The 25,264-nt window shown below is 40.2% G+C and overlaps 1 protein-coding gene across 2 annotated transcripts; it reads left to right on the forward strand.

Annotated features, from left to right (window-relative positions):
• Window positions 1-845: 845 nt before the first annotated feature.
• LOC123754131 (chromatin target of PRMT1 protein) lies at window positions 846-24,055 on the forward strand. Of its 2 annotated transcripts, XM_045736332.2 has the most exons (6): window positions 846-975; window positions 3,739-3,794; window positions 13,870-14,029; window positions 17,998-18,214; window positions 18,771-19,077; window positions 21,290-24,055. In XM_045736332.2, exons 2-6 carry the CDS (start codon window positions 3,739-3,741, stop codon window positions 21,483-21,485), a joined length of 936 nt encoding a protein of 311 aa, XP_045592288.2. In that variant the 5' UTR covers window positions 846-975; the 3' UTR covers window positions 21,486-24,055. The 2 variants fall into 2 exon arrangements, with proteins under 2 accessions (XP_045592288.2, XP_069164884.1); XM_069308783.1 differs by lacking the exons at window positions 17,998-18,214; window positions 18,771-19,077; window positions 21,290-24,055 and having other exon boundaries at window positions 859-975; window positions 3,739-13,902.
• The last annotated feature ends 1,209 nt before the right edge of the window (window positions 24,056-25,264 follow it).

Raw genomic sequence — 25,264 nt, forward strand, 5'->3', positions numbered from 1 at the left:
AGAGAACATGGAAATTTTAGTTGAATTTACATTCTTGTAAAGCTACTGGTTAAAGTTGTAATTAGTGTTCATCTTATTGCTTGATATGAATTGAAATAAGTTTATTGAGGTAAAATACACACAAAGGGATGAGGTAGCTCAAGCTATTCTCACCCCATTCAGTACATCGTGTTAATGCATACTCTCCAGGGTACATATACCACGGAAGTGGCGTTATGCCTCTAGTGTTAAACTAACCTACATAGACTACATACATACATAGACACACATCACAAACAATAAACATATTACCGAACATTCTGAGAGATAAACATAAATGCCTGATATGAAACTTCTGAGAACTGTAGAGCAACAATAATTATTATAAATAACTAATACATTTGCTACAAATTTGAACGAAAAACTATTTTAGATTTTATAATAATAATAATTGTCTTAAAGATTACTATGTTAATAATATTTTAATTAACTGCAAAGCAGTTAATAAGAATAAATATTTAGGATTTTTTTTGTAACGCCCAGGACAAATTTTTGTCACCTTTGCTCCGGAAATTTGCACCTTTGGGATTCTGTTAAAAAACAATATAATAATTTCCCTATTTACGCATTCAATACCACGATATACATTAACATTACCCACCTACCATACAAATAAATATATACCAATTATTTATATTATTTAGAGAAAAGAAAGATTTGAAAGAAAGATTTCTGCCCGAAACGCTGCGCGTACTAGAGGCTTTACAAGATTGTAAATACTATGCTATGTATTCTCACAAACCCAATGTACCTTATTGTATATAAATAAAATAAATAAATAATAAAATAAGATTTGTGGTAGAGGAGGTTGGTACACGTGGGTGCCGAGCGTGGCGGCGGCGAGGTTGGCAGCACTGACCCGGGAGACGCACAAGGGGCGCCATAACAAATTTCACCCTTAAACCCAATTCTCCGCTTTACAAGCCACATCTCAAGGTAAAGACGGCGTGTGGGAGCCCAAGGGGTGGCCGTGGGTGCTGGTGTGCGTGAGGGGAGGGAGGCTGGGGGACAGGAAGACAGGTAAATGAGGGTTGTTATGAGGGCGAGGGCTGGGCCCTGTGAGGCAGGAGGGACGCCATTGATGGCCGCATGTTTGAAAGATTTAGCTTTAAATGTCTGGATTATCTGATGTCTGAGGCCGCGGGGGTGTTGGGGGTGATGTCTTCAGCTGGCTACATCACTGGTGGATGAGTTACACGAGGCTCGGATCTCATACTTCCTGTTAGCCGGGACAGGACGTGTGTGTGTGTATTTTATTAAATGTTTTGGTCGATGGTGTATATATAGCCACGTATATATCCTGAATATATAGCCACGTATATATCTTGAATATATGGCCACGTATATATCCTGAATATATAGCCACGTATATATCCTGAATATATGGCCACGTATATATCTTGAATATATGGCCACGTATATATCTTGAATATATGGCCACGTATATATCTTGAATATATGGCCACGTATATATCTTGAATATATAGCCACGTATATATCCTGAATATATAGCCACGTATATATCTTGAATATATGGCCACGTATATATCCTGAATATATAGCCACGTATATATCCTGAATATATAGCCACGTATATATCTTGAATATATGGCCACGTATATATCCTGAATATATAGCCACGTATATATCCTGAATATATGGCCACGTATATATCTTGAATATATGGCCACGTATATATCTTGAATATATAGCCACGTATATATATTGAATATATAGTCATGTATATATCCTGAACTCAATTACGGGCTCACCATAGCCCGTGCTACTTGGACATTTCGTTCTAAGAAGCTGAATCTAAAACAACAACAACGTTGTATATATTTATTTTTATTTATACAATAATTCCTACAATTTTGTACAGCCACTATAGCAAATGTAGAGTTTCTGTCCTTAATCCTTCCCCGGAATACGACCCGCCAAATGGTTTTAACAACCGTGTACCCATTTTACTGTTGTGTGAACTGAGGCTACAGTTAAGGATTTTAATCCTCCCCGGCCTGGGTACGAAGCCAGGACAAAGCGCTCGCAAAATGCTAGGCTATACTGTCTTGATTCTTGAGTTATCTTGAGATGATTTCGAGGCTTTAGTGTCCCCGCGGCCCGGTCCTCGACCAGGCCTCCACCCCCAGGAAGCAGCCCGTGACAGCTGACTAACACCCAGGTACCTATTTTACTGTTAGGTAACAGGGGCATAGGGTGAAAGAAACTCTGCCCTTTGTTTCTCGCCGGCGCCCGGGATCGAACCCGGGACCACAGGATCACAGGTCCTATCCGCTCGGCTGACCGACTCCCCAGCTCGTAGTGTCTTACCACTACGCCACATGGAACTGCTATACATTAGGCTGCATACATCTAGCTGATCCTAAGGAGGATCCAACTCCCCCATAAGTTCCCTAGCTTCCTATTAACTGCTAGGTGGCAATTGGCGAAACTAAAAGCGCTTGGCCAAACCCAGGATCTGCGATTGTGATGGGGATGGTGCCACATCATTGTCATGGCCTCGTCTTAGTGCCTTTTGATACATGCTTCACTACCTGGCTGGTGCTGTGCAACCATTATTTTGGTGCCATTTTATTGTTTACAAGAAAGTACAATGGGTTCGTGAGATGACATAAGAATGGAATTTTTGCATACCATACTACACTAACAAACAGCATTTTAGGCAGTATTTCTGTATAGTTTTGCCTTAAAAAAGCAGCTTTTGTTGTAGGGCCTGTGTGTACAGTTGGAGCATTAGTGACCCTAAGGTGCAACTGTCAACACTTGCCTAATTGTATATAATATAGTATAATTGCATAGTATATGCATATAAAGTCCAAAACCATGGTGCTCCCCACCTGCAGCCAAGCCGAAAGCAGGCTGAACTTTTCTAATTTATGATGCACCCATGCGTCATTCCTGCACATTAATCTAATAAATTAATGCCATACTGTGTCTTGCCCGTGCCATCGTGTTAATTGGGTACCTGGCTAACTAGTTGACAGGTCGTGTTCAACGGGATATTTCAATTGGGACATTTAAATTGTCCAGGGACAATTAGGTTTTCCTATGAGCTATGTTTTTCTTTCCTTTGAGCTCTGGAAAGGGAAGGCTTTTTGAGAAGCCTAACTCCTGTTAACAGGAGTTGCCTGGTCTTGTACTGGCGTAAAAAGAAAGTGTACTGTCTAATCCTCTATTCCTTTATTCATGTACAAATTCAACATGTTATATTTTTTATAACTTGTACATCATTTCATATCAGGTTATTCAATAGATTATTCATTTATCAGCTGTTCAATAGATGAAAACTATAGACCTGTAATTTCTTTATCATGACAATGTTTTGATTGAAAAGTGTTTGATTTTGAACATATTTTGAGAAACATTTCATTAGCCTTAGTTTTAGTTAACTGAATTTTCTAACTAGAGTTTATGTAATTGCAATTTAACATTTTTACTCCTTAAAAGTTCATTTTTTTTTTTTGTCTTTAGATAGGCGGGCTTGTAAATTTTACCATAGAATGTTGAATTCTCTGACCCTCGTCTTAGTAATTACCTAAGCGTAGTTACAGGATGAGAGCTACGCTCGTGGTGCCCCGTCTCCCCAGTACTCTTTGTCATATAACGCTTTGAAACTACTGACGGTCTTGGCTTCTGTATTTTTGGGCAACGATTATTACAATGACTTTTCTTTTTCAGATGTCTGTCGGCAAGATTATTCTGAAATCGACAACAAGGATGTCCCTGAATGACCGGTGAGCCTATGAGTCGTGGCTAAAGCATTTGGTTATTGGCCCCTCCTTAACTCAAGTGGCAGTTCTGTACAACTTAGAAGTGAATTTCAGGACCCCATTCCTCCAATTTTCCTCAAACCCATAATTCACTAGCCAATCAGCTTATAAAAGAAAGCTAATGGCAAGAGAATTTTACCAGAGTACACAAATGGCCCAGTCAATAAGCTTTATTATACTCTTTTTAATTACTCATACTTTATTTCCTATAGGCCTGTTATAAAATTATAAAAGCCTGTTATTATTGTAGTTTTATGTAGTTGTAATAGGCCTGTTTTACTGCACTACTTATGAAAGAAAGTGTGCAGCATAGCAGATTGCTGAAAGGAAATTTGATTTGTGCAGTGGGTCCTTGTCATGCTTATAAAAGAAAGCTGAAGGTCCCTTTGCCTTATTTTTGTATATGGACAATACTAGTTTTGAAACTGCATATAGCCACAGTAATGGGGAAAGTGCTACTACAGTTCACATTATACATTGGTATGGATTATTTACTCAAGACTGAGCTATCAAAAAAGTTACTAGGTGACATTACGTGACAGTAATTCAGTTATTCAAAGTTAATTTGAATGGAATTCAATAAATTTAATTTGAAGAATCCCAGATGTGATTTTGCTCATGGCAAAATGGGATTTCATATTATTAGCATAAACACCCTAGACACTGGCAGTGATTTTGGTGCAGGGCTCTCAAGAGTTAGTGAAGAGACTATCTCGTTCTCTCCTGGGTGTGCGTCGGGGCGCAAGGCATCCAGGGAGGAGAGTTTACACCCCTCCACCATCAGGGCTCTGTTGGGGAGCCGGTGGATTGTATTCAGTCGAGTTGGATACTAGCTGCATCGTGTATTGGGTTTGCTAGTTAACCAGGTACCATTAAGTACCCAGATATATTTTATCCAGATGGGAGCCCTTTCAAAATTGCAAGATATTTAATTTTTGGCATAAACTGCAGATGGTTTTTTTGAGCCTTAAATAGAGCTTCAGAAAACTGAATATGGTAGCAAACCTAACATAGAAGGTTTAAATAAGGCTACAAAAACAAAATGGAGCTTAAAATAAACAGAATTAACATGGACAGTTAATAAGACGACTTTGTAACAACAAGATTCTGCAGCAGCAAATGCCATGGAAGAGGAAGTATTATTGAAGACTTCAGGATTCCTTCAAGATTTACCAAGGAGCAATGTTCCAAGTACTGCATCTAATTTAAATTATTAAATGTGACATACAAATTATTTTATTTTGAGGGTTTTTCAAAGACTTAATTTTTTTTATTTTACAGATGTTTTGAAAGGTAAACATGTATACTTTTTTTATTTAGGTATAGTAAAGGTTCACATTTTTTATGAATGATTTGTATGATTGGAATGTACTGATAAAAAGCACAATTCTGGATGAAGTTTCAAAAGACTGAAACTAGATTCATTTTAGTTATAAAACATGAGGGCCTTCCATCATGTCACTTAGTTTCAGGTACTTTAAGGTATTCTGTCTATTGTCTCCTGTTCTCAAATTTCCAAATTTTATTTTTATTGTTAGTGTTGTGATCTCTTTTGTTCATAACACAATGTAGGACTTTTAATTAGCCGAGTCATTTAAGGGTTAAATATGTTTGCATTGGGGTCTTGATGTTCTTACATAAGTATTACATAATACATAATTAAAAGTGTTAATTTTGTTTATAAAATTGCTTCTCCATATTAACTGTGTGTGAATTGCAACCAGGCTGTGATTCATACATCAGTCTGTGAGCAGCTGTGTGTGCAACAGCCTGGTTGATCTGGTCAACCAGGCTGTGATTCATACATCAGTCTGTGAGCAGCTGTGTGTGCAACAGCCTGGTTGATCTGGTCAACCAGGCTGTGATTCATACATCAGTCTGTGAGCAGCTGTGTGTGCAACAGCCTGGTTGATCTGGTCAACCAGGTTAAGAGACCGGGCTGCAAGGACCGTGATCCCCGGAATCAATGCAAAGTAACCACAATGCAACATTTGAGAATTTCCTGATTATTGAACTTAAAATAGACATAGACTTTCATATACAAATTTAGATGCAAGGCTCGTGTAAGCATTTAATATATTGTATTTTGGATGAGACGCTAGGCAAATCATCCAGGTATGACTGACATTTAGGTATTTGGCCTGAAAATCTGGTAGACTTGTCCAGATTGGTTTGTTCACTGCGCCCCATTGTGACATTCTTACTGAAGCTCGACCCCATTGTGATATTGTTGCTGAACCTCGACCCCATTTTGACATTCTTACCGAAGCTTGACCCTATTGTGGCTTTCTTGTCGACGCTCGACTCCATTGTGACATTCTAAACAAAGCTTGACCCCGTTGTGACATTCTTAACGAAGATCGACCCCGTTGTGACATTCTTAACGAACCTCGACCCCATTGTGACATTCTTAACGAAGCTCGACCCCATTGTGACATTCTTAACGAAGCTCGACCCCATTGTGACATTCTTAACGAAGCTCGACCCCATTGTGACATTCTTAACGAAGCTCAACCCCCATTGTGACATTCTTAACGAACCTTGACCCCATTGTGACATTCTTAACGAACCTCGACCCCATTGTGACATTCTTACCTAAACTCGACCCCATTGTGACATTCTTAACGAAGATCGTCCCCATTGTGATATTCTTACCTAAACTCGACCCCATTGTGACATTCTTACCGAAGCTCAACCCCCTTAAAATATGATTGAATGATACTGTTTGTGGGGCCAGACTAGTTCTTCTATTATGGCACATCTCCCATTAAACCTAGTTTGTACAGTATCTCTAAATTTGAAAAAAAAGCCAGTGTGGATGCATGATAATTTTAACTACAAATCCCACGCTTGACACAACCTATTGTGGGTATTGCCCAATGTTGTCTACAGCATGTATGACAAACTGAGGGTCCCTCGAGGAACCCTCAGTTTGTCATAGTTACCAAAGCTGCGTACAGACTCGATATTGGAAATGTTTTTCAGCTCTTTGCACTTAGGAAAATGTGTGCAATTTTTCTAACAAACCCAAGCATGTTTGACAAGCCTAGTCTACAGTGTCTTATGTGAACAATAAATGGTTTCATGGCTTGTAGCATTTGGCAAATTGCATCATGGTAGTGATTGAAGTATATATAGCATGTCGGTCTTTAACGTGAATTGCCAGAGGCGATTTAACATTCAATTTGGCACTGTAGAAGTAGATTATACTGTAGTCTTTTATTTTATCTTAACTCCTCCTCCTCTCCAAGCAATGTAAAATCAGATTTGTCTGATTTTTTTGGTGATGTTAATGTTGGTTCTCTGAAAGTAAAGCATGATGTCATCCATAAATATGGAGGAGGGGGAGTACATATCATGTCCTAGGATTGCATTGTCAAATTGCTTCAGGTGACTCGACTAGAATGTGGCAAGGGAAAGTGATTCAATAGCCTGCCAGTGGCAAGATGGTGAAGTTGTTATATGGAGATTTTTTTCCCCCCAATTTAATAGTCAATGGGGTGTGAATTGGATAATTTACCACAAAGTGGTCCGATGCCATAGTTATTGGCAAAGGCTTTAACCACAGTAAACTGAGAAACCAATGAGTATTTTCTTCTGTAACTTTATCGAGATTAATTTGTCTACCACTTTTGTCCCCATCCTTTAATGAAGCTTGTCTTGTTCATTCTTGGCTAAATAGGTAAATAATTTACATTAACCCTTGAGACTGCACAATACATTCATATATATATATATATTTATGATTTGACAAAATAATTTAACAAGTTTTTAAAACTTACACAAACACTATAATTTTTTGCATAATCAACTAGGCAAATGCTCCAACTTTGTCTAAGTGATAACAGCATAACTTGAAAAACAAGAGAATCAAAATTGATTTTAAAATTGAATGTTGAAAACTTCAGATTTTCATTTCAGAATAACAAATATGAACTACCACCAATTGTTCATTTAATGTTATTATTCTCTCAGAATAGCATATGATCTTTATTTTCATCAAGTTAGAATATAGGTTTTCAGTACAGTTTACTGTAAAAAAAAAGATCGTCAATAACGCATTTGAAATATGCGGCACATTTAGACCAAAAAAAATTACAAGTCCAAATATATAAAGTTTATGAAAAATCCATTGTGAAGGGATTGTAGAAGAAACAGCTCAGAACACAATATGTCGAAATAGTGAGAATCGGTCAAAAACTGGAAATTGTAGAAGCCACTCAAAGTTGAAACTTTGAACTGAAAGTTTCAGAGATAATTGAAGTTGAAGTTATCAACAATGAGTATAGTTAGTTTTAATTGATTAATTTAATTGTATGTTTTAATAAACATAGTTTGGCATTCGTACTCGAATATGTGAAAGTTGTAGCTCAATTTGTGTTGAAATGAAATAAAGAAAAAATAAAAAAAAAAATATAGGGATAATTATAATAATTATAATGATTTAGGAGAAATATTTAGGGTGTACTTTATAAGTGAAAAAGCCTTAACATGGTCCCTAATCATCAAAGCAACCTAAAGAGATGAAGAAAATAGTTTGAAATAAGATAAAAAATTAAGTCCCAAGTTTTGCTAATTGACTGATTTATTTATTGACCAATTTCATTCTATCTTGATATAGTTATGCAGACATATGCATTCTCCAGGATGTAGACGTTACAATAAAATCAGATAATAAAACAAATGAAAACTTAAAATCTTAAAAAAAAAATGCCCCTAAAAAAATATTTTTGGGACATTGTTGAAAGTAACATATATTTACATTGGCCAATGTATTTATATGATGTATAACACCATAGTTATTCATTGTTTTTTTTGTTATGTATTACTACTTGTGTGTATTATGTTATTACTGTATTACTCAGCAATGATATAAAGGCACCAACTTTGTGGTGTATAATACACTTTGTGGACACTTCTTACTATTATTATTCTTTGAGCGTCGGCTCTCCTTCCTCTTCCCCGGCGGGTAAGAAGGCTTCGCTTTCTTCCTCAGCTCCTCCTTCTGGCTCTGTTGCTCCTTCCACTCCCGTTTCAGTGCTTGCGCCCCCTGTTCCTGCTATGGAGGTTTCTTTGGCCCCTGCTTCCCTTTCGGTTGCTGCTCTTGCTGGGGTGCGCTCCTCTCTTTCTACTCCCCCTCTTCCTGCTGCTGTCCTTGACTGCTCCTCTCCGTTGTCTCCTCCTCCTCCTCCTCCTCCTCCTCCGGACCCTGCCCGCCCACCTCTGATCTGTTCTCCCGTTTCCTTCCCTCCGTCTTTGCTCAGTTTACCCATGCCCCCTAACCCTGACTTTGCTGACCCTGATCCCGACCCTGATATTCTTTAACGTGCTCTGTTGGTCTTTCGCCTTTGTTTCTTCCTTGTTCTCTGTTTTTGTCCTTTCTCTTCTCGTCGTTGTCCATTCTTCAATGGAACGTTCGAGGTTATTACGCCAATTTCCTCGAACTCCAACTTCTGGTTTCGCGGTTTTCGCCCCTTTGTGTCTGTCTCCAGGAGCCGATGCTTGGTGCTCGTCCTGGTCGTTTTCGTGGCTATTCCTTTCTCTCCCCCCCCCCAGCCATTGCTGGGGCTTCTAATTCTTCTGCTCTCTTGATTCGGGCTGATGTTCCCTTTGTTCCTTTACTTTTTCCTTCGCCTCTCCATTGTTCTGCTGCTCGTATCTTTGTGGGGAAATGGTACACAGTTTGTTCCATTTATCTCCCCCCGGGTGTCCCGCTCTCTCTTCCTGATTTGAAACACCTCCTAGACTCCTTGCCGGAGCCTGTGCTCCTGCTGGGTGACTTCAATTGTCGTCATTCTCTTTGGGGTGACGTTCTGACGAATACCCGGGGTCGCCTCCTTGAGCCGTTTCTCCTCTCTTCTTCCCTGTCTCTTCTGAATTCTGGTGAGCCCACTCATTTGGACTCTCGAACTCGCACCCTTTCTTGTCTTGATCTTTCTCTCTGCTCTTCTTCTCTTTACTTAGATTTCACATGGCAGGTTCTTGATGACCTCCATGGAAGTGATCATTTCCCCATCCTTGTTTCCTTTTTCTCTTTTCGCCCTTCCCTCTCTTTCCCTAGGTGGCAGTTTGCTAAGGCGGACTGGACCCTGTTTTCCCTCAGTGCTACTCTCTCTGACCTCTCCCTTCTGCCCCTCTCTCGCGCTCTCCTCCTTTTTCATGACACTGTCTTCGACGCTGCCCTCCGCTCTATTCCTCGCTCTTCCTCTCGGGGTCCACGGAAGTGCGTTCCCTGGTGGAATGCGGACTGTGCTCGGGCTGTCCGCTGTAAGCGTGCAGCCTGGAAGAAGCACCGCCGTAGGCAGACGACCGATTCTTTTCTTTTCTTTCGGAAAGCGAGTGCGGTGGCCCGTAGGGCCATCCGTACGGCTAAACGTGAATGTTGGGCATCTTATGTCTCGACAATTACGTCCGAAACCCCTCTGGCCCAGATCTGGAAGCGTATCCGCAAGATAGCGGGTAAGTTCGTTCCCGATGTTTCACCGGTCCTTCACCTCCATGATACTCTTGTGGCGGACCCGTTGCAGGTCGCTTCCGAACTGGGTTCCCACTTTTCTTCTGTTAGCTCTGGTCTTCATCTTCCCCAATCTTTCCTTCTTCGTAAACCTGTCCTTGAGTCTCGTCCTTTAGATTTCTGCACTCATCTTCAGCTTCCCTATAATGATCCCTTCTCTCTCTCTGAACTTCGTTCTGCCCTGGCCCTCTGCGGTTCTACGGCGGCGGGCTCCGATGGTATTCATTATGAGATGCTTCGCCATCTCCCTCCGAGCACGTCTCAGTATTTACTGAGTCTGTATAATCGGATCTGGGAGTCGTCGTCAGTCCCTGAGGACTGGCTCGATGCCGTTGTCCTCCCTGTTCGCAAACCAGGGTCTCTGGGTACTTCCCCTAAGGACTTTCGCCCTATTGCTCTCACAAGTTGTGTCTGCAAACTCTTTGAACGTATGGTTAACGTTCGTCTGATGTGGTTCCTGGAACACCATCACCTCCTCTCCCCTTCTCAATTTGGTTTCCGCAAGTGCCGCAGCACGACAGATGTCCTGGTGAACTTGGAGGTCTATATACGTACTGCTTTTGCTGCGAAGACCTCCGTTGTTGCCGTCCTTTTTGACCTAGAAAAGGCTTACGACACCACTTGGCGTTATCATATCCTATCTCAACTTCATTCTTTTGGCCTTCGTGGTCATCTCCCTCTCTTTCTCCGCAGCTTCCTCTCTCGTCGTTCCTTTCGGGTGCGCCTTGGTACCGCTCTCTCTCCCCCTTTTCAGCAATACGAAGGTGTGCCCCAGGGTAGTGTTCTGAGCACTACTCTTTTTCTGGTTGCCCTCAATGGTCTTCTTTCCTCTCTTCCTTCTGGTGTCTTCTCCGCTCTCTATGTCGATGATCTTACCCTTTGTTGTCAGGGTGATGATTCGCCTCTCCTTCAACGCCGGCTTCAACTTGCGATTGATGCCGTGTCGTCTTGGGCCACAGGTCATGGCTTCAAGTTCTCTACTTCTAAGACTTGTGCCATGACTTTTACGCGGAAACGGGTTGTTCTTCGTCCCTCTTTGTCACTTTATGGTCATCCCCTTGAATACAAAGATTCCGCGAAGCTTTTGGGGTTATTCCTTGACACTCGTTTGTCTTGGTCTCCCCATATCTCTTACCTCCGTGTTGAGTGCTCTAAGTCCCTTACCCTCCTTCGGGTCTTGTCCCATACTTCTTGGGGGGCAGATAGGCGCACTCTCCTTGCTTTACATTCCTCTCTCGTCCTGTCTAAACTCGATTATGGTTGCCCTGCTTACTCGTCTGCTTCTCCTTCTACTCTTCGCCGTCTTGATGCTTTGCACCATACTGGGTTGCGCCTCAGTTCTGGTGCCTTTCGTTCGACTCCCGTCCTTAGCTTGTATGTTGACACTGGCTTCCTGTCTCTCCAGGACCGCCGTGATCGCTACTGTCTTCGCTATCTTGCGCGGTCCTTGCAACATCCTTCCTCTCGTCTCTGTCGTGCTTTAACTTTTACCCCTCCTGCGGTTCCTGTTCCTCTTCACCACCTCCCTCTTTCTGTCCGGTTATCTCGCCTGCAGGATTCTCTTTCCGTTCGTATTTCTGATGTTTCTCCTCGTGTTGTTCCTTCTTTGCCCCCGTGGAGGGTCCCTCTTCCGCGGTTTTGTACATCCTTGACTCGTATCACTAAAGCTTTTACCCCTCCTACAGTTCTAAAACGCCTTTTCCTCGAGCACTTTTCTTCTCACTCCCGCTCCGTTTCTGTCTTCACCGATGGGTCTAAGTCAGCGGACGGTGTTGGCTACTCTGTTGTTTTTCCTGATCGCACTTATATGTGTCGCTTGCCTCCGGAGACTAGCATCTTTACAGCGGAACTTTATGCTATTCTCTATGCTCTTCGTCTCCTGCTTTCTCGTTGTCAGTCTTCGTTTGTGGTTGTTGTTGACTCTCGTAGTGCCCTCATGGCTCTCGGGTGCTTTAATCCAGTTCATCCGGTAGTTGTCGAGATCCAGCATTGGCTGTTTCTCGTTCACAGTAAATTTAAGTCGGTTGAGTTTTGTTGGGTTCCCAGCCATATTGGCGTGTCTTTAAATGAGCGTGCGGATGCTGCCGCTAAGGAAGCTGTCCGCTCTTGTCCCATCTCTCGTAAAGGCATTCCGTATTCCGACTTTTACCCGGTTATCCATTCCTCAGTCCTTACCCGTTGGCAGGCTTCTTGGTTGTCTGTTACTGGTAACAAGCTACGTACTCTTAAATGTTGTGTTTCCTCGTGGCCGTCCTCCTTCCACCGTAACCGGCGGTGGGAAACAGCTCTAGCGAGGTTGCGTATTGGCCATACTCGCTTAACCCATGGTCACTTGATGGAGCGCCGCCCTGCTCCTTATTGTCCTAGTTGCATTGTCCCTCTTACGGTCGTGCATGTCCTTCTTGAATGTCCTGACTTCCAGGACGAGCGTGTGTCTTGCTTTCCGACCGCCCCTCGCGGTCACCTGTCCCTCGATAGAATTCTTGGTGACTCGGATACTTTTGATATCGTTCGCCTTATGCGTTTTTGTTCTCGTATTGGCATCCTTGGTGATATTTAGCGCCCTCTGATTATTTTGCGTATTTGATGGTGCTACATAGCCTTCCCGGTTTGGTGCCTTCTTTTGATAATTACTTACTTACTTTGAGCGTCGGACAGGTGCTTGCATCTCTTCTTATCAATAAAACGTTCTTATTTTTCAAAAATTCGTCTAAAATCAATTTCTGAAAATATTTTGATGAAAGTTTCTCGACAAGTTTCTGAAGTCATTATGTTGGAGATTTGTTACATTTTTAAGTTATTTTTACATAATTTGAATATTTCTAGCTAATAGACCCATAATATGCGCGGTCTAAGGGTTAACATTTTTTTGGCTGTGTGTTCCTGTATGTTTTGTAATAGAAAAACACTTTTGTAATATTGATAGACTTTTGATAGTATTAATTGCTGATACATCAAGAAAAGGCCAATTCAAAATATGGATCAAAATTGAGATCAAGTTTTTTCATCTTACTGTTGAGTTAATTTAGAGGTGAAGCATAATTGTATGGTCTTAGATTGCTTTTCAGAATTAAGTCGTCACAAATTACAAATGTCAAGTATTGCGTCTCCAAAGTACTGTACAGAGTCAATATAATATTGTGCCTATTACAATGAAGGCTGTTGGAAAGAGGCTCACATTAGTCTGCATTGAAAGGGCTCCATTATCTGAACTTGTCACCAAGAAAGACAAATAATGTCCACACGGTAACTTCCCCAATGGAATAAAAAGTCGCTATCTGGGTATTTTGTACACGTAGTTGTTTATGTATGGGTAATATGGCACCTGTGGCTGGGTTTGTTGTAATGGGGGCTGCAAGAGTGAGTTGAGACCCGGCCCATGCCGTGCATATTTGGGGGATGATGGCACTGTCCCTGACAAAGGGCTCTGAAGAAATCCCAAGAGCAAGTCTGGAAGAAGATGATATGCTCAGCTGTGGGTTGGCTCATGACTTGAAAATGACCACAAGACTGGTCCCACTGCAGATTCACGGTGCTGCGTCAGGAGAAGCCTATGGGTCAAGGCCAGGCAGCCCCGGGTATAGAGGAGAGACGGCAGGCGGCTCAATCATCCCGGCGGAATCAACGGTTGGCAGCACAGATGGAGCGTCGACCTGCGGTTGTAGCTGCTTTGAAATTAAAGAAGGTAAGTGTTGGTTTCCAATTGTGTTCATAGTTTAGGAATCATTCAAACTGCTTAAATGCATTATAATTTTGTTCTGTATTCATAGCAAGATATTAATTTTTTCATTCATTTTTTATTTCTGTGCCTATAGAAACTATTCATAGCAAGATTTTAGATAAAAATTCTCTTTTATTATATGGAGTGACACATTGCATTGGTAATAGTTCAGTTAAAAGTAGAAGTAAATTTTAACTAGCAAGATTTTTTTTGCTATTTTCCCATGCATTTATTTTTCATCTCTCTTACATTGTGTTAACCACTCACTTCATTTACAGAGCCAAGCAAGTGTTTTAAATTATTTTTTACAGAACTATTAACCTTGTGTTGGTTCTAGGGATCACTGTCCCTATGGTGGTCTGATCAAGCAGGCTGTTGGATGCTGCTGCTGTTGTTGACATGATTCATAGCCTAGAAAAGTGTTTTAAAAGTTCTCTTGAAATCTGTTTAAGGTAGCTAGTCAAACTAACACTCCCGTGATCCCTTAATGTTGATGTAATGTGAAAGATTTAGGAGTGTTTATCAGAAGACTTTTAAAGAACTATAATGGTACATCAGCTTACAAATTTAATCTGTTCCCAGAGACTTAGTAAGCTGAGAATTTGCATCCCAAAATTTGCATCACATTATTTCTTATTTCACATAAGAAATAATGTGAATTAAATTAATCTGTTCCACACTCAAAAATATTAACTTCAAAAAAATTTGATGCCTAATTCACCCTAATCTTAGTGCTACAAATTATTGCTTACCTTTATTGATGGCGTATGGAAGACAGTACTCGCGTAGTTGTACTCATTGCGGGGTTGAGCTTTGCTCTTTGGTCCCACCTCTCATTTGTCAATCAACTGGTGTACAGATTCCCAATTCTACTGGGCTCTATTGTATCTACATTTGAGACTATGGAGTCCTCCACTACATCACTTCCTAGTGCATTCCATCTGTTAACTACTCTGACACTGAAAAAATTCTTTCTAATGTGTCTGTGCCTCATTTGGGTACTGAGTTTCCACCTGTGTCCCTTTGTTCGTGTTCCATCCGTGCTAAGGAGTTTGTCTTTGTCCACCCTGTCAATTCCCCTGAGAATTTTGTAGGTAGTCGGCAAACATTGAGAGTAATGAGTCTATACCCTCTTGAATATTGTTTATATATTTGAAATAGGAGTGATTTTTGCTTTGAATTTTCCCCATAAGAACTCTACCTGTAACTCCAAATTGGGAAATTTATCAGGAAAGCCGAAGCTTTCCCAGCGACAAATGGCCAAAATTTAACAGGAAACATAGCACCCTAAAGACGAATGTCAAAATTTACCTGGAAACCCAACACCCTATGAGTAACTGGAAAATATACCTAGAAACCCAACAGTCTGAGTGACTGGAAAAAAATTATATGGAAGCCCGACACTAAACACGAATGTCAAAATTTATCAGGAAACCCGACAGTCCAGCAGTGACTGAAACCTGACAGTCTAAAGAGGAATGGAATTTTTGGGAGCCATTCCTCGCTGGGGTGTCATCCCTACTACTGTCTACCTACCTACCTACCAACCCTAACATACTCCTTTTGCTGTTATTACACTATGTACTTAAGTTATACACAAGTATCGACATTTGTGTTCATAGCGAACCACTAAGCTGGTATAGTGAGTCCAGACAGTAAAAAGTGGTCACACAGTCAGCAGACAACGCTGCTTCTCCACACCAAGATTACTGCTCCCACTACAGTGCTAATTATCACCACAATCCTGCTATTATCAGAATCCTGGTCATTTTTATCAGTCAGGGATCTTCTGTAATATCATCTCTAAATAATAGCATGTACATATATATTTTGACATTTTTTAGCGATGCTGTGGTCATAAGCTGAACAGCAGTGCTGTGCTCTCATGCTGCGTGTGCCATGAGCGCACAGTCTTTGTGGCTCACTCAGAACTGAGGCGCTCTCATCCGGATATGTTACCCACGATTTTTTTCTTTTTTTTTTTTTTGTCTGTTTACTATAGCTGGACTATAGCTGCCCTTATCCCTTGTGGGGCATTTAAAATCGTGCGCTAGACCCTCAGTTGTATATGTATGTAATGTGTGGTTTTGGGAGAGTTACTCCCATCGTATATGTATGTATTGCACGGTTTAAGGTTTAAGAGTTGTTTTACTTGACACAAAAGCTGAACTTTTTGTTAAAAAATCATGTCTTTTCTCTCTTGGCTATACTGCTTGTTGAAGACTTGAACAACAGATTTCCTGCATTTCCTGGTACCTGATGCCATAGTATCTGGATTCAAAAAAATATGCCCAGATATAAAATGGTAAGAGGGGAAAAGTCTGTCTGCTGCAGGCAGCCTCAAAACAATATTGGGCCATTGAGCAGGTGCAGAGGTCGCGTCACAGCGACACTGTGGTCGGCTGTGAAACTACAAAGGCCTCTCATAAGTTGAGGTGCCACTTGGGTCCGGACATGTTACGGCCCTATTGGGTCGCAACTGGGTTCTTTCTCTGATGTTAATAGAGTTTGGGTATCCGGCCCCAAGTTAGTAGTGGCTTTCAAGGGGTGTGATCCGTAACGCAAGTAAATTAAAGGGGAAGGGAGACAAAGACACTAAACTTAAATATATAATTACCATCACCAATAAATAAATATATAAATTAACACACGGGGGGGTATACAATATGGTCTTCCTCTGAAGACGCAGGAATGTTCCACGGTGCTCAACGATGCTTAGCCCTTGGTCCTCTTGTGGCCTCACTCTCGAGTCTACCCTGGCCACAGGCCAGCCAAATCACAGTTCCACTGGGGGCACCGTTGTACTCACCTAGTTCTCACCTAGTTGTGTTTGCGGGGGTTGAGCTCTGGCTCTTTGGTCCCGCCTCTCAACCGTCAATCAACAGGTGTACAGATTCCTGAGCCTATCGGGCTCTGTCATATCTACACTTGAAACTGTGTATGGAGTCAGCCTCCACCACATCACTTCCTAATGCATTCCATTTGTCAACCACTCCTCCACAACCTCCACAACAGACCTCCACAACCAAAGGTTGTGGAGGCCTTCAACCACAAATCCAGCCTGTAGCTGGCAGGTTCCAATCAGTTCCGCTGGTTAGGCCACTCCACGACCAATACTAGGGTTGCGAGCCCTAGGCAGGAGCCTAGTGTGATTTCACAGATCACTCTCCTCACCACAACACCCCAGTGGTTAGTCTTCTCCACCAGTCAGCCCCGGGCACGACAATCCCTGGTTCTGCCACCTCACAGGCAGGCTAACACAACAGTGTTCATCCGGGGGGTGACTCACAGCTTCAGCAGCAAATGCGTGGAGGTTCTACGGCTGCCTTGGGTAGACTGATCCACCGTCCAATTCAGCAGTCCCAGGTCGACTCTGTAATCAGACACGTCATCAGTACTGATGACACACTAGGGCACCTCACTCACAGGCTTAAACACAAATGCCCACCTATCCACTCCATAGATGGCCTTGCTGTCTAAGCATCACCTCACCAGAGGTCAGCAGCGGCTATGTTACGAGCTGATTAGGACAGGAAACCAGCCCCTGAGGCCGGTATATCCTGTCCTCACTAGATGGCGTCGTCCATTTGGAGGGGGTTTCGGGAGCTGACCCACAGATGGCGCTGTCGTCACTGCTCCGTGCTCGGACGCTGGGCTCGGGTCCGTAACAGGACAGCAAACAAATAGATTGAATAAATGAAAAATTGCGGTCCAGCAGTTCGGGGAGTGTACTATAGATTTGCAAAAATTTTAATTTCCTAATGTTAAATTGTAGATATTGTCAGCATGCCTCTAAGCACAGCTACATTCGGCTAAGTGAACTATACTTGTAAGCAAAACTTTGTTAATTCTTCAGTTCACAGTAAAATGGTTAAGCCTTTAATCCAGATTTATCTGACACTAATGCAAAGTTAAATATTTAACCGTTTCAGAAGAGTGTTGAGCAACGTCTCAATGGCCCACGACCATTATCGGTGAAACAGCGCCTGGCAGTGAAAGGGCGGTTAAGTGTACCTGATGACGTTGGAATGGGGTCCATGGTAACAAGAGGACGAGGAGGCCTGCGAGGACTACGAGGTGCAAATTATAGAGGAGCAACATTCAGAGGTGTTGGTCCAAGAGGTGGTCGTGGAAGCTTTGGATTAAGAGGTAACTTTATTTATATGCACGTGTACCTATATCCCCCTTCTCCCCGCCACATATGTATGCAAGTGCGTGCACATACAGGCTAGAAGGGGAAATATCGTTTTAAAAAAGGTAGAAACCAGTTCATTAAATTTTTTTATACTAATTTAGATGGTGCAAGTTAAAAAACATGAACTAACTGTAATGTAGCGCTTGATACCGTATATTGTTACATTGCACGAAATACAGCAGATAAAATAAACATTGTTTAATATTGTGGAATTAGGCTGTTACCAATAGCTTGGGGTGCTCAAATGATAAAAAATGGATTGATATATTTTGGAATATCATCTTTGAAGATATTTATGCATTAAGAGTAAGGGGAGGGGATGTTCCTTCTGCTGGTCCTGGTATTTGCTAGGGAAGACAAAATGTAACTTTGATTTTGTTCTGCCTGATCCAATAACCCTGAGTAGATTGGATTACTGTTTATTGCTATTACTATAATACTGTATAGTAAACAACGTTTATTTTCAAGTTGCTTTAGTATTAATTAAATCTTGCCATTCTTAAATGTTAGGTCGTGGAAGTATTGCCGGAGGCCGTGGAAGTATCGCCGGAGGCCGTGGCAGCATGGTCGGAGGTCGTGGCAGCATTACTGGAGGCCGCGGCATTGGCGGAGGACGTGGCATTGCAGGAGGCCGGGGCAACATTGGTGGAGGCCGTGGTAGTATTATTGGAGGTCGTGGCGGTGTACGTGGCATCAGAGGTGGAAGGTTCTTAAGGGGTCGCGGTGGTGGACGTGGCATGAGTCAAGGGCGTGGCGGTCCCAGGGGTGGACTCCGTGGCCGAGGCTTTGCCGCAGCACAAGGACGTGGAACTACTAGGTATGTTAACAACTTCTGTTTCAACTTAACAGAAGTTTATTTAATCAAATGACATTTGATATTTATTATTTACATTTAGGTCAATTTATGGTTTGTTTTTGTTATACAAAATGCCCTTTTCTGTTAACGAGTATGGCATGGACTTGCGAAATAACATTTTAAAGGTGAATAAATGTATACTGAAATGTTTTTATGGTGATATGAGGTTCAAGTAGACAAATATAAAATTTTCTTGCAGAAGTCGGTAAATCATTAGACTGGGGTATGTTTGAGATTAATAATATTGAATGAATGAATGACTATAACAATTAACTCTTCATATGGAAAAATTTCTGACAATCCTTCCTCAGTGCAGAATTTTGTATCAAAGTGAGGATTTTTGTATTACAGTGAGGAATTTAGAGAAAATCAGCTTTCCAAAAATATGTATATTAAATGTAGCTTTGTTAATTAGGATCTTCCTGTTTGAAATCAACACTGTTCTTTCATTACTTTCTAGGTGTTCAACCCATTTGGATTTTAAGTATTTTTTCTAGTGTTTTGACTAGATTTAGATTTACAACCTACAATTTAGAGGTTCTTCTCGACACCATTTTTATAGATTGGTACTATGTTTGACTTACACACAGAGATCACACTAACGTGATGCATCAAATTAACAAATCCACAAGGGCCGTGACGAGGATTTGAACCTGCTTGTATGTTTGACTGTTTACATACCACTGTATCTGCTAAGTTTCCTGAGCACAAGAAGTAGTATGGAACTCTATCAGTCTTAGGAGACTATGGAGTTGTGCTCTGGTTCTCAGTCTGGAGTGGCCTCTGTAGGGTGCAAAGGAATCTTAGCAGATAAGATGTCCAGAATATTAATTGGAGTGGAATTCTCAGTTGCAAATTCTCGCAGCATCCAAAGTGCTCGGTCTGGTCCAACTGCTTTATTTCTTCCTAGGTCCTGAGTAATTTGCAGGCGATGAGTCACAATAACGTGGCTAAAGTATGTTGACCAGACCACACACTAGAAGGTGAAGGGACGACGACGTTTCGGTCCGTCCTGGACCATTCTCAAGTCCTGAATAATTTGTCCACTTTGTTTTGAGATACCTCTATGAATTCTATTACGTTCTCTGGAATTGGTATAGGGTCCAGCTCTCATCCTAATCTTCAATACAAACACACTTTGGAACTGTTCAGTTAGCATGTCACACATTTCCTTTTATTCTCCCTGTAGCCCTGTTTCCTGTTCACAGTATCTCGATTTTATCCAAATGCAGATGCGGAGCCAATGACGTGGCTGAAGAGATTTTAATCTCGATTTTATCCTTTACATGCAGCTTGCTTTTAATGAATTTATAGAAAAGGCCTTATCTCTCTTACATTTGTTCACTATACCTTTCTCAAAGTTCATTTCTGCCTCTCTCCTCACTGCTGTGTATTTGTTTCTTGCTTGTAATGCTGGTATGTTTATGGGTCAGGCCTCTTTCACTGTTGAACCCATTTTCTTGTCCTCTTGTTTTCTCACAATTTCTGTTGACCCAGCTGTGTTTTCTGGTCCTGCATCTTTGTTATGAAATGAATATTTGTGTGGCTTCATAGTTTATTTTGCAAAATTTGGCAAATATATATCAAAAAAAATTGGACGAGTAAAGGTTGGAGTAATGCCATGAACTTCACACTGTACTGACATCTCATTAGATTTCATCCTAGATTCATTTTCAACTTGATGAGAGTTGCTCAGAGCTGTTGGGTTACATGCTATGTTTCTTAAAGCATTATAGCCAAACTTAGGCCTTCTCGGACCAGCCTATGCCCGTCCGTCCCATACCCCATACCATTTTCCGAGGCTAGTCCAAATTGTCTGGCCTCCAATTTTGGACAGGCACCTTCTCTTGTTTAGATATTCATGTTATATATGTATAGATGCGAACAAGCCTGATGGTCCCCAGACATATATGCAACTGAAATATGTATAGACGTGTGTATTTATTTTCATCATTCATAGTTTATATTTTTCTATCAAATGAAGACTTTAAATAAAGGTGCATTTATAGTAGTAACTTTGCCACAAAGACTGGTTGCATTCAAATTTAGAGGTACAGTATACTGTACTTCTATTTCTTGTATAATTCCTTATACACCTTATAACTTCCTACCACTCCTTATACACCTTATAACTTCCTGCCACTATTTAATAAATCTAAATTGACATTATTAGGGGTCGAGGCCGTGGAGGACGCATCAGCCGTGGTGGACGTGGGAGCCGAGGAGCCCGTGGTGGAGCCAACGTCAATCCCGACGGAGGAAACTTTACCCGTGAGGAACTTGATCAGCAGCTTGACGAGTACATGAGCAAGACTAAGACCGTCCTCGACTCCGAGCTTGATCAGTACATGAAAGATGCCCCAGTTTAAAAGTGCTATATATATATTGTATTGGAATCAAGTACAGTACATGTATTTTCTAGCCAGAAATGAGTTTTGATGCTCATTGACCCAAAAAGTGGAGTGGAATACTATTTGTGCAACACCCCAAAATTTATTTTGTAAAATAATGATTATATTTTACCTATTCAAGGTAATTGCTGTAAAAATGTAATTTGGATTGATACCACTGGCAGGCACAGCAGTGATGAAAAAGTAGTATTCCTCCCAAAATTGAGTAAAGTTATATTTTTTATATTATACCATCTGCCAGTGCTGGTAGTACAGTGCTTTTATTGATGTTTGTGGCAATGTCAATTTTCCAGGAAAATCTTTTCAATCAGTTGTCCACTTGAATTTGAATGCTCAAATACTCTAGTTTTCCAAAGAACTAAACTGTTGAAGAATGACTAATAGTTATCTTGAGAAACTTTGCTACATTTACATCAGCCCTTTCCCCCCCCCCCACCCCCCATCCTAAGGAAATTGTGCCCATTATAATTGTACACAATTGTACAATTAAATTGAAATCTAACACAATTGTGCACATTAATGTTTTCACACACGTCTTCTCGAGTGCAGTTGGTGTGGACCCGAAACTCGTCCACGTGTGGTTTAGGTTCACATGATCGATAATTTACTCTTGATGGGAAAGGCCTGGCACTGTGTGTCACAGTTCAAAGATGTTAATATTAGCTAGGGAAAAATGAATTATATATCCTAATTAAATAATTTTTTTATTTAGTAACCTTTGTGTAATTAGTGAAGTGTTTGTAGTAGTTGGTTATTATCTGGACTAATGTTATTAATCCAGAGTTGAATAATAAGACTTTGTCAGTGTTAGTCTTGAAGAATCTTATGATTTTCACCATGTCAAACTTGGACATTTGTTTGTCTTATGTATGTTCAATATTTTTGAGAATTTGTTCCTTATTTATGCACTTTTTGTTTTAATACTTTATTTTGTAATTTATGTATCAAACTTTCTTGTTAAGTGATTGAAACTTTGTAATAATGAATGACTTCAAGTAACTGCTGTGTGTATTTTGAAGCCTGCATTTTTGGAGTAAATAACTTGTATAAGGGTTTTTGCATTTGCACATTACCCTCCAAACACGCGGCGATGGCGCGTCTGGCATCCTCTCGGACGTAGGTTTGAATAGGACGATGCTACATTTGAACCAGTTTTTAAACCTAACAAGTTATAAGAAACCAATATAGCAAGTTGTAATACGTTATACCAAGATGTAACAATTGTATTGCAAGTTGTAACAAGCCAAAAATAGTGACAATTAGTTTGCAGGTAAACTAGATAAAGAATGTTTTTTTTTTTTTGTTGTTGTAAGTGATAGATGTTGCCTTTGTTAACGGTATCAATACCCATAAATTATGGTATTAATACCTTTGACATTTTGTTTGGTGAAGAAACGAGAAGTTTTATTAGTGCTATGTGCTGTTAATTGTGCAAGACGTGGATGCCATTACACAACTTGTGCAACAATTATGTTGGAGTTGTTAGCTGAAGAGTAAGGATTTTTGTGATGAACTTGTTCCAAAATGTGTACTAATGGAATAATATGCTGGTGAAGCTTGCACTAGTCACTTACACTGTAGAAGCTTTGTTTCTATTTGCCATGTATCGTTTTATACACTTTGTGAAGCCAATTTGAATATACAGTACAGTAATCAATTAGAATAATACTTTGAATAAGTTGTATATACTGTGTATAATAATTGCAAGAAAGTGGTTTTTATTGTCTTGTCGATAAATCATGAAAACAGACATGATTTTGGCAGTAAATTGGTAATCTAATTTATATGGAATAGAAAGAGGAAAGGATACAACAATTTGAAATTTGATTTTTTTACAAGTTCCAACCTTGTCACTTGCAGTGTGATATTTTGAAGTTAGCTAAGGTATATATATGTGTTTTTAAAGAATTATTGTAATTTAGTCAATGTACTAATAAGGAAAAAAGTATGTAGCTACTCTTTGTAGGTACTGTCTAAACTCGGTAACCAGATTTATTTGGGGCCCACCCTCATTCGGGTTAGCCAAATAATTTTACAGGCATGTATAATTTAAGAAAACTCAATTTATTTTGGTTTTTATTTGGCAGAAATCTCTAATCCAAATTCCCATTCTATTTGGGTTGAAAGATTAAAAACTGGAACATGGATTCATTTGGATTACTATTAAATTCAGCTTACTGGAATCTGAATTACCGAGCTCTTGGAAGACTGATTTGGTAAAATATTTGTACTTTTTGTTTTTATCGCTGCAAGTATTATACAATCCTTGTTGAATCTCTTCATTTTTACTAATTATGTTGACTACTGATGGAAAGGTCCTCGTTCAATTGAGGCAGTGTTAATAAGTCAACTTGTGTTGTTGAAGAAAGCACTTTGAAGGAGTGAAAAGGTCATCAGGGTTGGGATGAAAATCAGTTTAAAAGCCTTTAAAGTTTTTCAAGAAGTTGTTGAGAAGCAAGAGAACAGATTATGTAAGAAAAATAACAAAAACAAATATGGCAACATTAAAAGATTAAAATGGCACTACATTTATTTTTTTAATATTCCCTATCCTTGTATTGACTACTGGTGCTACATAGCCTTCCCGGCTTGGTGCCCCCTTTCATAATTACTTACTTATTGACCACTGGATTATTCAAGTTGAAATTTTTGCGTAAAACGTAAATGACATCTTTGTGCTCCCAAATATGATTTTTATGTAATTCCAAATTAATAAATGTATAACTACATACACATTCCCTTCTCACCCTTTTGAAGATGTATTATTAAATACGAAAGTACTTAAGGAAATTCCTGTTACAATTCTTCCTCCGTGGTCTGACAATATCATTTTTCATCACGTTAACTTTCGTAATTTACACACACACATACATTTAAATTTGATACTAAATTGACATTTTTAAATTGCAAAAAAGTCTGGACTTGCAATGCCGTCGTGCTAATATTGCCAAATTGTGTTGAGTGGTGATTGAGTCGTTTGAAGGATGTTGACCAGACCACACTAGAAGGTGAAGGGACGACGATGTTTCGGTCCGTCCTGGACCATTCTCAAGTCGAAGGAATGGTCCAAGGACATTCCAAGAAAACGACAAGTCTAAGTCGTTTGAAGGAAGTAATTATAGAGGAGTGAAGTCAGAATGACTAGTAAATCCTGCAACATCTTTACCTTTTTTCTAGTCCAAATTTCCTAGTGATGTTGGCATGTTTACTCGTTAAATTAATGTACTGTACCAAAATAGTTTCTAAAAGTTTTATTATTCTTTACTGCTTAATTGGTAATTGGAGTCATTTGAGCATCCGATCCCATTTTTTTTTATCTTTGGCAAGATAAAAGTGTAGTTGTCTAGGAACAATCAAATTGATTCCTATAGCTCACCTATAAAGCTGTTTTTAACTTTACAAGCTCTCAGACACTTTTTTTTTATTATTATTATTATTATTTTCTACCACAGACGTGGCCACACATTTACAATGCTAACCAGCATATATACATTTTCTTCTGTCCTCCATGGACAGGGTTAGAGAAGTGTTAAACATAGAGTTCAAGGGTTTATTGAACACTCAACCACAGAAGGTGATTCGGTGCTTTTAAAATGCTAAGCTAACCTACATACGTAAATACATAGATACACAGATTTACGTATGCCCTACATAAAGTGTTTGATGTGTCTTTTACATAGTGTCATTAATGTACATTCACAAAGGTGAAATGTAATTCTGATCAGCTTCCATATATA

Source organism: Procambarus clarkii, chromosome 6 (assembly GCF_040958095.1).
Source record: "Procambarus clarkii isolate CNS0578487 chromosome 6, FALCON_Pclarkii_2.0, whole genome shotgun sequence".
Lineage (NCBI taxonomy): Eukaryota > Metazoa > Arthropoda > Malacostraca > Decapoda > Cambaridae > Procambarus > Procambarus clarkii.